Source organism: Physeter macrocephalus, chromosome 6, assembly GCF_002837175.3.
Source record: "Physeter macrocephalus isolate SW-GA chromosome 6, ASM283717v5, whole genome shotgun sequence".
Classification (NCBI taxonomy): domain Eukaryota; kingdom Metazoa; phylum Chordata; class Mammalia; order Artiodactyla; family Physeteridae; genus Physeter; species Physeter macrocephalus.
The window spans coordinates 77,805,283-77,818,444 of NC_041219.1; the positions used below are offsets into that span (position 1 = coordinate 77,805,283).

Below are 13,162 nucleotides of genomic sequence, written 5' to 3' on the forward strand. Positions count from 1 at the left end.
CGCGTCTGGAGCCTGTGCCCCGCAACGGGAGAGGCCACAACAGTGAGAGGCCCGCGTACCGCAAAAAAAAAAAAAAAAAAAAAAAAAGAAAGCACAAATATCATATTATTTTAGGAGACATCAATGGCTCAGAGAGGACCATAGCTCTTGAGCTTTGATTAGCGAACTTCCAGGAAAAAAAAAAAAATCACTACACATAATTAGCGCAGGACAGCTGTTGTCTCTCTTCTTTCTGTGCTACCTACAAAGGCTCATCCAGATACCTTATGTTTGTATCAGGACCACAGGGCAAAATCTCCAAAAAGTCTAAGTGTCTTAGGTCCATATTTAGAGAATAATTGCTCTAAATTATATAGTAAAACCAGCAGTTTATTGGAGAGAGAGAGATTGCAAGCCAGCACATCCTCCCACAGATACATATGTGAAGTCTATCTTTTCTATCTTAAGGGGAAATTTGATATTATAAGAAAAAGATGTGTAAAATCCTTTGTATTCTTTAAATAAAAGAGAGTTTGCACATTTAATACATTCCCCCTTGGAAGAAAAATAACCTGCTAAATCTAGTACAATTTGTTAAAAATCTCACCAATTAGGGATTCAACGAATCCATTTACCTTCTACTTCTACCAGCCCTCCTGATGAAAGGCAGCATTAACAAAATAATCTCTTTTCCAGTGTAATTATTTTAAGAACAGATTAAAAAATGAAATGAACTCTGCAAGAACTTAGTTGCTATAACAGTTGTGTATACTTCTTTCTGCTTCAAATCTTTTTTAGAGGGTCAAAGAAAGAGGAAAAATTGACAATGAGAGTCAATTATCACCACTAGGGAAATTAAGTGTAACAAGGTCTAGCAAAACATCCTGAAGGTTAATGTTCAAATAAATAAAAGCAGGAAATGAAAAGTTTCAGAAAAACAAACCTGAGATATAAGACAGGGATCATATATGAGATTATAATACCTGCATTTCCTATCATTTCAGGTTGTACTAATTTTATCTGGAATATTACAAATTAGAGATAAATGGTTGGTAAAAACAAATGTTAACTGTTAAATGTTAAAAGGGTTCTGTTTCTCCCCCAGCCTCAATTCCTCCATCTTTAGGACTTGTGCAAATGCAGAGAGACCCACTACAACACTCAATTCTCAAGAAGAGTTAAGTATTAAACTTGGCTTAGGAAGAAATACACTGGCTACCAGGAAAGAAGTGAGGTACATGGTCAGGCAAGAGGCTAGGAAGAAGCCGCAGGCATTTTTCTTTTCTCTGAAATATATGCATAATTAGATTTTAAAAAGTCAATAATTGGATTAAAAATTAAGCACTGTTTAAAGTTTATGTTCTATTTTATAAATGACAGCAAGCTAGAATGGGGCTGTCCTTTGAGTGGCCATATTCACCAATCACCCTGCACATACAAGGCAGATGTAGTGTTAGCCAACAGTGAATTCCACAGGGCCACGCGCAAACCCTCCTCCTGAGCATCTCTGCTGAAGCCACAAAATAAGCAACATTCCACAGACATGCACAGAATGGATACAGGGGTGGCTCAAGACCCTTCCTCACAGCAAGAAGCGAGGCTGCCCCTGTATACTACAAAAATAGAGCAGTGTCTTTACAGCAAACAAGTGACGATAAGAATGTGATTTTCTTTGGGGTCGCTGGAAGAAAAGGTGTATTTTAAGATAAAAAACTGAGAAGAAAGAGAAATCTTTCACAAGGAGAAAGACTTCCCTACAGAGGGAAGTCACCTCAGGTGTCTTCTGAGATTTCTACTATGCTCTTCGTCGTTTTTGTCTAAGCCAAAAGCAAATCAGTAGGAGCTACCTATGAAAATATATCCTATTATTCAGTAAACACTGAAATAACTGCTCTTTAGTACAGACTTTCCCTGAATTTTCTAATAAACACACTGTCCCTCTAACCAGCATGGAGCTTGTGAAGAGCAGACCACTGTAAAGTTAAGTAAATTTATATTAATATGTCATAATGGGAAAAAAATACAACCAGGAGTCCTAAGTAACTCTGGCCCTCAGGTGAATAGCTGTTCAGTGCAACTCAGTGTGCAGGGTTACTGGGAAGAGCACTGGCTTGGAGTAAGGAGGCCTGGTCTGTGGGCCTAGCCCTGACTTTGTGTGTCCATTTGACTTTAGACAAGCCTCTTGGACTTCAGTTAAATCATGTCAAGTTGGACAAAGTTACCTCAAATGTTCCTCTTAGCACTAAGATTCTATATTGATGATCTGATTTTCTGACCATACAAAATACAGACCAGGAATAAGGAGGGGTAAATTAAAACACTGTGGAGATAAAACTCGGCAAAAGAAAAAAAGCTGTTTGAAAATGAATCACTTCTGCACTTTTGCAAAATGCTTAAATAAAAGAAAATTTGAATATTTAATGTATTTCCCCTTTGGAAGAAAAACAATTGTGTTAAATCTAGTCCCCTCTTTCCCCCTCAAAAACACCACTGAGGGCTTCCCTGGTGGCACAGTGGTTGAGAATCCGCCTGCCGATGCAGGGGACACGGGTTCGTGCCCCGGTCCGGGAAGATCCCACATGCCGCGGAGCGGCTGGGCCCGTGAGCCATGGCCGCTGAGCCTGCGCATCCGGAGCCTGTGCTCTGCAACGGGAGAGGCCACAGCAGTGAGAGGCCCGCGTACCGCAAAAAAAAAACAAAAAAAAAAACACCACAGATAGGGAATCCAAATAATCAGTTTTATCTGCCAATGGTATCGAATTACTCTTGTTAGCGCACACCACCATGAAAAGGTACCAATCACAAAAGGAAGTGGAGAGCTAACAGTTCACGTCACAAGGTGATGTGAGGCATTCTAGAGCTATGTGCACTCATACACGTGGATGATTTGAGGAACACCAAAGACAAGATTCAGGAACATCTGCAAAGCACTTTCAGGCAAGAACATACCAGGCAGCACTCAGAGAAGGATTTTTTAGGAAGTCGTGCAGGAGGAGGTGGACCCTGATCCCACTCCCAGAATGCCATGGAGTTCTGACAGACCACAAGTTCCCCGGAAGGCTAAGAGGATGGAGGAGTGCCAATGACAGAAAAGCAAAGAAGAAAAGGACAGGGAGAAAGAGGCAGCAAAACAAGCGTGCATATGATAAAGTCACAGCAGAAGGGAAGGGAGAGAAGAAATACAGCAGCACAAAAGAAAAGCAGTAGACAGGCTTCAGTTCTCAAGAAAATGTTTAAAATCATATATATACATGAACACATCAACAAAGAGCAATATATATATATATTTGGAATGCTGCTTTCTGCTTTATTTCTACCCATCTGAGTTTAGAAAATAGTTAACGGATCTTCCGACTGCATTTTCTTTTGATCACAAGAAAAAATAAAAACTTACTTATCCTTATTCAAATGTGTAATTACCGTTTTATTTTCAAGTAGTACAAATAAAGCATAAGGATCTCAATTTAAAATAATTTTAAAACACTCCTAAAAATGGTGTCAGCAAGCCAAGGACAAAGCACAGGCAAATATATCTTTACTTACTAAGTTTAAATTATGCTTGAAACTTAGAAAGTCTATGCTTCTTATACCTTTTTTTCCCTGTGGGAGACATACTGACCAAAAATTTATCCTAAGCTTAGCCTTTACTTGATGTGGTACACAGGGAGACTTGTTTTACAGCCTTATTTTAGATGTATTAAAATTACAAAAAAAGGAAAAAAAGGTGCTTTCAGCTATGTCAGTATAAAAGGATTACTATTTTAAAACATAATTGAACGATTCTTTTAGAAGAACACAAAAGGACCTACACGATGACACCTGCTGGGCTAAGTAAGCCTAGTTCACAGCTCTTGCATCAAGGCATCCCGGGAAGGCAGCCCACATACCTCCCTCAAGTCGTTGTCCAGCCCAACGTGCTCGGAATGTTGGCGAAGGCGCTCTTTCCGGCGCTGTGCAGTGGCACTCCGACTTACCCAGCGACTGAAAGAACAGAAGGGGCAGGTTAAAAGAAACAACCAAACAAACAAAAAAATGCGATCACTTGTCTTTAAAATAGAAAGAATGTACCGTTGAAAACCAAAGACCAACAATACTTATTTTTCAATCAATTCTTTTTAAAAATATATGGCGGCTTTATTGAGATGTAATTTAGATACATACAATTCACCCATTTAAATTATCCAATTCAATGGTTTTTAGTATATTCAAACAGTGAGAGGCCCGCGTACCGCAAAAAAAAAAAAAAAAAAAATCTGTTTCTTCACTCTTCTCATGTAAACATTCTTAAGAAAAGTTTAGATGTAAGGCCTCTACTTATTTATCTTTGGATATTTTGTTCATCTCAAATCAGCTTCTTCCCCTGAAAATGCTCTTGAAGCCATTTATAGCCCTCACTGCCAATCCAATGGCTATTTTTCATACTTACTAAGTTTAAATTATGCTTGAAACTTAGAAAGTCTATGCTTCTTATACCTTTTTTTCCCTGTGGGAGACATACTGACCAAAAATTTATCCTAAGCTTAGCCTTTACTTGATGTGGTACACAGGGAGACTTGTTTTACAGCCTTATTTTAGATGTATTAAAATTACAAAAAAAGGAAAAAAAGGTGCTTTCAGCTATGTCAGTATAAAAGGATTACTATTTTAAAACATAATTGAACGATTCTTTTAGAAGAACACAAAAGGACCTACACGATGACACCTGCTGGGCTAAGTAAGCCTAGTTCACAGCTCTTGCATCAAGGCATCCCGGGAAGGCAGCCCACATACCTCCCTCAAGTCGTTGTCCAGCCCAACGTGCTCGGAATGTTGGCGAAGGCGCTCTTTCCGGCGCTGTGCAGTGGCACTCCGACTTACCCAGCGACTGAAAGAACAGAAGGGGCAGGTTAAAAGAAACAACCAAACAAACAAAAAAATGCGATCACTTGTCTTTAAAATAGAAAGAATGTACCGTTGAAAACCAAAGACCAACAATACTTATTTTTCAATCAATTCTTTTTAAAAATATATGGCGGCTTTATTGAGATGTAATTTAGATACATACAATTCACCCATTTAAATTATCCAATTCAATGGTTTTTAGTATATTCATAGAGATATGCAATCATCACCACGATCAATGCTTTGTTGAAACCGAGGTTAAAAAATGCACAGTAGCTGTAATGATCCTCTCTTTTCCACCTTACCTGCCCAACAGAACCCCAAACCTGGATAGAGACTACCCTCTCACTTCCTTTTAAAATATCCATGCAGGGGCTTCCCTGGTGGCGCAGTGGTTGAGAGTCCGCCTGCCCATGCAGGGCATACGGGTTCGTGCCCCGGTCCGGGAAGATCTCACATGCTGCGGAGCGGCTGGGCCCGTGAGCCATGGCCGCTGAGGCTGCGTGTCTGGAGCCTGTGCTCCGCAACGGGAGAGGCCACAGCAGTGAGAGGCCCACGTACCGCAAAAAAAAAAAAAAAAAAAATCTGTTTCTTCACTCTTCTCATGTAAACATTCTTAAGAAAAGTTTAGATGTAAGGCCTCTACTTATTTATCTTTGGATATTTTGTTCATCTCAAATCAGCTTCTTCCCCTGAAAATGCTCTTGAAGCCATTTATAGCCCTCACTGCCAATCCAATGGCTATTTTTCAATTCTTAGCTTACTTAAACTCTCTGCTGGTCACCCTTTCTACCTTAAAACTCCAGTTGTCTTCAACTACCTCAGTGCTTCCAATGTGATAAGCTCTCTCACCTTTGAGCCTTTGAAGATGAAGTTTTCTCCCAACTTCTATTCAACTCTCAGACAGCTTTAGATGCTACACAGGAAGTCTTCTATGGTTCCTCCAAATCTAAATTAGCTACCCCTCTTATACTCTCCAGCTGTAGTATTTATCAGTGTGCTATAATTACTTATCTCTATTTTCTATACAATCCTCTCTACTATAAACGCTTGAAGTGTTGGTATCATGTCTTTCAGCCATTTTATTTGCAGTCAACTACATCACCTGCCCCTTCTATAAATATACCCTAAATAAATGTAATCAGAGACACAGTCTAATATTTAGGTTTATAGACGTTCATCACAGCATATATGCAATAACCAATTCTGTGTTTCCATTATTCTAAGACTCACATTTTGGCTTTTAAATGTTCCTGAAACTAGGATGAATCTTCTACTTCATATACATGTTTAAAGTATAATTTTTCCAAAAAGCTTTTGAATAGCAGATCTTACAACCAACAGTTACTCAGAATCAAGTAAATGTGCTCAAAGCAACCCAAATGTTCAACAGTAGGAGGTGCTATATAATGAAACATCATATAGTCATTTAAAAATATTAAGTTACTAGGAATATCAATAATATGGGAGAGTACTCATGATACAATAATGAATGAAAAAGCAGGATACAACATTGTGTAAGCATTTTCTACTTTTGTAAAAAACAAAACAAAATAAGTATGGACATGCACACATATCAGGATCCATGCAATGGAAGGGCATAAAACCAAATATTAACATCTCATGGTGATGGCATTATAGGTGGTTTTATTTTTATTTACAATTAATTTTTTATATATAGGTATAGTTGATATACAATATTATACAAGTTTCAGGTATACAACAAAGTGATTCACAATTTTAATTATTTTTTTAGTTAAAAAATTTTATTTATTTATTTTTGTTTGCATCAGGTCTTAGTTGTGGCATGCGGGATCTTTTGTTGTGGCGTGCGTGCTTCTCTCTAGTTGTGGAGCGCGGGCTTAGTTGCCCTGTGGCATGTGCGATCCTAGTTCCCCCACCAGGGATCGAACCAGTGTCCTCTGCATTGGAAGGCAGATTCTTAGCCACTGGACCACCAGGGAAGTCCCAAAGTGAGTCACAATTTTTAAAGGTTATATTCCATTTACAGTTATTATAAAATATTGGCTACATTTCCTGTGTTGTACAGTATTATCCTTGTAGCATATTTATTTTGTGCATAGTAGCTTGTACTTCTTAATTCCCTCCTCCTATCTTGTCCCTCCCCGCTTCGCTCTCCCCACTGGTAACCACTAGTTTGTTCTCTGTATCTATGAATCTGTTTCTGTTTTTTTATGTTCACTATTTTTTAGATTCCACATATAAGTGATATCATTATTTGTCTTTCTCTGTCTTATTTCACTTAGCATAATACCCTCCATGTCCATCCATGTTGTTGCAAATTGCAAATTTTCATTCTTTTTTATGGCTGAGTAATATTCCATTGTGTGTATATGTGTGTGTGTGTGTGTGTGTGTATGTATATACACACACATCACATCTTCTTTATCCATTCATCTGTTGAGGGATGCTTAGGTTGCTTTCATATCTTGGCAATTATAAATAATGCCACTATGAACATTGGGGTGCATGTATCTTTTTGAATTAGTGTTTTCTGTTTTTTCAGGTAAATACCCAGAAGTGGAAATGCTATAAAATACAGCAACTATGAAATAGTTCTATTTTTAGTTTTTTAAGAAACCTCCATACTGTTTTCCTTAGTGACCTCACTGATTACGTTCCCACCAATAGTGTACGAGGGTTCCATTTTCTCCACATCCTCACCAACATTTGTTATTTGTGGTCCTCTTGATAACAGCCATTTTGACAGGTGTGAACTGATACTTCTCTGGTTTTAATTTGCACTTCTTTGATGATTAATGATGTTGAGCATCGTTCCTGTGCCTGTTGGCCATCTGTATATGTCTTCTTTGGAAAAATGTCTATTCAGGTCTTCTGCCCATTTTTTAATTGAGTTGTTTTTTTGATGTTGAGTTGTATGAGCTGTTTATTTATGTTGGATATTAATTCCTTATTGGTCATACCATCTGCAAATATTTTCTCCCATTCAGTAGGTTGTCTTTTGGTTTTGTAGATGGTTTCCTTTGCTATGCAAAAGTTTTTAGGTTTAATTAGGTCTTATTTTTTTATTTTTGCTTTTATTTCCTTTGCTTTAGGAGACAGATCCAAAAAATATTGCTACGATTTATGTCAAAGAGTGTTCTGCCTATGTTTTCTTCATATATCAAACTATTTAAAAAGATTTCTCAGGTCTTGACTTATTCCCATGACTGTATTCATTGTACTATTCTAGAAATATTTACTCTTGAGTATATCCCTGACAGCACAGAGCTATACACGAGTTAAGAAATGAATTTATACTTTTGCCATTCAGCGAAAGTCATATTGCATTACTGACAATTCACAATTTAAAATTTTCTTATTAATGAAGTATCCAATTTACAAAAAGCTTAAAATGAGAATGCTGCTTCTTTTGTTGCTTTTTAAATAATTTATGCATGGCTTTGGTTTCAAACTGATGAATCATCTCATTTCAGTCTGCTATTTAGAGGAACACCGAATAATTATGATAAAAATGGTAGCAAAGGAAGGTAACCCCTCTTAAAATAGTGTTGTTGTTTTTTTTTTTTAAAGAATAGGTTTATAGCAGGGAAAAAAAAGGTACAAAGATCTAGTCACAGATCTTTGAACTAGAATCCTTGGAAATGTCCCTAAAGCAAAAGATCAATAAAAGACTGTAAAAAGGATACAAAGAAAATTGGGTGACTGAAAAGGAAGACCCAGAAAAAAAGCATATCAAGACACTGACAAAGATTCTCTGCTTGACCAAACTTTAGTCAGACTCCTAACCTTTCCTAAGCCCATTTGTGCATTTCTTTGTAAAATTCAGTTTTAGCAAGAACCTAGCTAAGTCAGTTTAGCAGAAACCATCTCCACTCTCATTCTATGATCATTCTGGATATCTGATCAGGTTCTGAATTCTCCACCATCCCCCAGGTGATGTTTAATCACCTAGGCCTGCCTTCCACAAGAATCCTGTTAGGTCAGTTTAGTCAGAATCCCCCATACCCATGATGTTTCCTCTTAGTAATTTTCTATCCGCTGACCTCCACTCTGCTCCTTGGTGATAAATTCCCACTTGTCCATGCAGTATTCAGAGAAGCCTCTAATCTCCCTCTCCACTGCAAGACCCCACTGCGGTGGTCCTTACACCTTGAATAAAGGTGCCCCTCCGCCTTGAATAAAGTCTGTCTTACCATCTTCAACAAGTGTCATGAATATTTTTTAACAGCTCTGAAGCAAAATATAAATACCAGCTGATGAACTTATATAATAAATAAAGAGGAAGAGCAAAATATAAGTAATACAACGTAAAACACCTGGAGGCCTTGGAAACAGCCTTGTAGCAAAAAACAGTCAGTGTAAGACAGTAAAATTTGTTCAGGGATTTAAAAAATTAGGGTTACTGGGCAAGGTGGTTCAAATAAATAGTAAAAATATGAAACAGATTATAAACACCAGCTAATAAACTTATATAATGAATAAAGGAAGGAGCAGAATACACATGGATGAACATTTCTCCTGGCAGGCAAAGTGGAAAAGCACAAAAGATAAGGATAAATATTAATTTACAGGATATAACTAGCATCTCACTCTGTGAGACAAAATGCCCAGTTTAATTTTATTTTCAAAACAGGGAAATGAGCATCTACTTAAGAAAATTACTGTGAAGTCCACATATTCCTGGTCTTGTTAAGTAATTAATTTATTCTTTGCATTATTAAACCTCATTTCTAAGCATAATTTTACCAAAGATGACCACATTTGCTGAAATACTAAAGACTGCTTATTTGCTTTTGCTTTGTAAGTAGTGTATGAAATTCTTACAGTTGATCAACCATTTGTACAGGCACAGTTATAAATCCCTTTACCCTGTAATTAGCTCTGACATCTATTCTCTTTCAGACTACAATCTAGCTGAAAATGTAATGCTTGGGGCTCTGTGTGGAAATGGGGAGATTATAAGATTAAAAGCAATAAAATATGGCATTTGAAAATTGACATCTTCCCTTCTAAGCACTCCTTACTTCCTTTCCCTTCCTTTATTTTTCTTCACAAACTTTATCACTTTCTGACAGGTTACTTATTTTACATATTAAGTTTTTTTGTTTGCGTCCTCATGTTGAAAGCAGGGATTTTTGTTATTTTGTTCATTGCTAAACTTCCAATGAACAGGACAGTGTCTCACATACAGTAGGGGGTTCCATAAATATTTGCCAAATGAATGAATGAGCGCTCTAATGCTATCAAAAGGAAATAAAAACCATGTAAATTAATAGTCTACTCATATCAAATTGATTCAAAAAATTGGGATAATTTATAAACATAAGAAAAAAATGAATAAACTGATGACTAGTCATTCACTTCTGAAAAATAGAACATTGTATCCAGTACAATCATCTGTAAAGTCTGAACCCCCATAATGGTCAACATCTCTTAGCACATTTTAAGTTCAGTGTTTATAAAAGCAGGGATAGCTCTTCACTAGAAGGTGAAACCCTGTAAATTAACTAAGGTAAGTAAGGTAAAATTTTCAGTCATTAGCTATTTACCTCCACCTTGTAAGAAGCATATTAAATTCTCTCTACAGCCTTCCTACCCAAGACTTTAGCATAAACGCTTGCGTTTCTACAGGAGGGGACACCTTTCTAATGAATCATCCTCCTTTACTGTCTTCATTAAAGTTCAAACAACCTATTTAAATAAAAGAGTTCAATCAAATAAAGCTTTTTAAAAATCCACAATTCTTTCACTTTACTGCATAGTGATCCTTTTCCAAATATGTAAAAGAATGCTGGTACTGAAGATTTTCCAGAACTTTCCACAGTTTTTATGAATGAGACACCATGAACATGGTGCCAGGAATAAGGAGACCTGGGTTCTAATCCTAACTCTGCCATTAACCCAAAAGTGTACTCTTACCAACATATAACGATGACACTACTTTGGGGTTAGGCTATTTGATCTCAATCTTTTCTTCATGAGGCAAGATGGCGTCTGAGAATGTATCTTGCTTCCCAAATTATTATCCTATCTTCTTTTGGGTCCACCCCTCTTAACAGAGCCCAGTGTGAGGTAGAAGTGAGGCATCTGAGGCCTCTTTCATTCTGAAAGACCATTAGGCTGGTATGACAGGCTGTTGCTAAACTCCCTTACGTTCAATATTTTAGGCTATTCAAAATTTCTTGGGGACTACCAAAGCAAAACATCCAACTCCATAAGTAACAAAAGGCACACGTCACCTTTATATTAGAGTAACAGAGCCAGGCAGTATATGTAGTACAATGGTTAAGTGCTTGGGCCCCTGAATCAGCAGACCTAGGTTTGAATCCTAGTTTCACCACTTCCTACTATGTGATCTTGAAGCAAGTTGTTGACTGTCTCTGAGCCTCAATCATAAAATGGGTAAAGCAATATAGGCTTTATATGTAGGGATATGCTTGTAATAAGGATCAATGAGCTAATGTACTTAATGCAGTCAGAAGAGACGCTAGTGCAGACTGGCTTAATAATATTAGCTATTATCAGCAGCATCTCCACAACCAACACTCTCTTGGCATGGAGAAGGCTACACCGGCAGGGAAGATAATGCTTTCTGAAAGCAGAAAAAATGGGTTACAAGGAAGGATAATTACTTTAAGTGAAGCAGTGATGAAAATTTCCAAATTTTTTGACTGAGATCTCAAAAGGGGCGGATATTTATAATGATACATACAAGCATATCTCATTTTATTGCACTTCAAAGATACTGCATTTTTTACAGATTGAAAGTTTGTGGCAACCCTGTGTTGTCAGATGACGGCCAGCATTTTTTAGCAATAAAGTATTTTAAGATATGTATATGTAAAAAAAATAGACATAATGTTATTCTACACTTAATAGACAACAGCATAGCGTAAACATAACTTTTATATGCACTGGGAAACCAAAAAACTTCTTGCTTTATTGCGATATTCACTTTACTGTGGTGGTCTGGAATCAAAACCATAATATCTCTGAGGTATTCCAGTACTAGACTCTGAAAGCAAAGGAAACAGCAATGTATATAGTACTGTAACTGTTTTCCTTAATTCATACACACCATCTTTTTCCCTTTGATGTGTTTGCTATCACTGTAGTTTTTCTCACGTGTAGACCTAAATGAATCAGTAATTTTGACACATTTCAGAAACACATTTAAAGGAACACCTTTAGCTGGGAAAATGGTAAGGGTTTCATTCCTTCAGGTTATTAAAAATAGGACAGTAACTATACAAACACAAGATATACAAATATTACCACATATATATGCATCCCAAGAAACTCCTAGTAGCATAATACTTAGCTTAGTATAGTTTTTAATAAATTAAACCTAGCATTACCATCACATATGATAAAGATAATTTACTAAGTTTTCTTTTTTCCTGACCAATAAAATCATGACAATCATCATGAGAAATAAAGAGGTAAGTACCAACACTTCCCCAACATGTAGCTCAGCAGATCATATGTTAGACAGAAACATCATACTTTAAAGCCATCTTTCAAGAACTTGCATATTATTATTTAGATTGGGCCATTTAGGTTAAAAGGCATAATTCCACCTGTCTTATTCCCCTCACTGATTCTCTACTTGCCTTCGGACAATTCTGGTGGCTCAACGCCACTTCCATTTTATACACCCAATCTCTACCACAGTCTTCTATCTCATTTGTTGGCCACTGCCTGGCTCCTCCCTTTCCTTCTCTGAGCCTCTTTAATAAAATCACAGATGTTACAGAATGTTAGAGTGTTTTTAAATGAGAAAAGGGGCAAGTGATTCCAAATTGTCCAAGGATCCTAAGCTGGTTAGTGGTCAGGAATGAACTAAATTCCAGAACTGCTGATTTCCAATTCAAAGGCTTCTTTCCAACTTACCATATTTCCCATTAATACTCTCCTTTGAGTTCTTTTCTTGTAAAATCCTTCTTTATTACATTCTTGTGTTCAACTAAAATCAAGAATTCCCCTAAATCCAAATAACTCTTTTCAATTCTAACCATATTCAGATATTTTCTGAGTGGAATCGTCTACCATAAAAAATGATATGGTTTACCTTTAGTTTTGGCTGTTTTGTAATTTCTGCACTTGATACTTAAAAGTACAAAATGGTGTCATGGGTTGAATTGTGTCTCCCTAAAAGATATGCTGAAGTCTTTTTTTAAAAAAAATAATTAATTAATTAATTTATTTATTTATTTATTTTGGCTGCCTTGGGTCTTCATTCTTGCGCGCGGGCTTTCTCTAGTTGCGGCGAGCGGGAGCTACTTTTCATTGCGGTGCGCGGGCTTCTCATTGTGGT

General features: G+C 37.0%; 1 protein-coding gene across 1 annotated transcript in view; it reads right to left on the reverse strand.

The window, feature by feature from the left end:
* Positions 1 to 13,162, reverse strand: part of DENND5B (DENN domain containing 5B) — a 226,603-nt gene that overhangs the window by 46,865 nt on the left and 166,576 nt on the right. Inside the window, exon 9 of the mRNA XM_028491163.2 lies at positions 4,750 to 4,843. Within this exon, the coding sequence (XP_028346964.1) occupies positions 4,750 to 4,843 (94 nt within the window). The remainder of the gene's footprint in view (positions 1 to 4,749; positions 4,844 to 13,162) is intronic.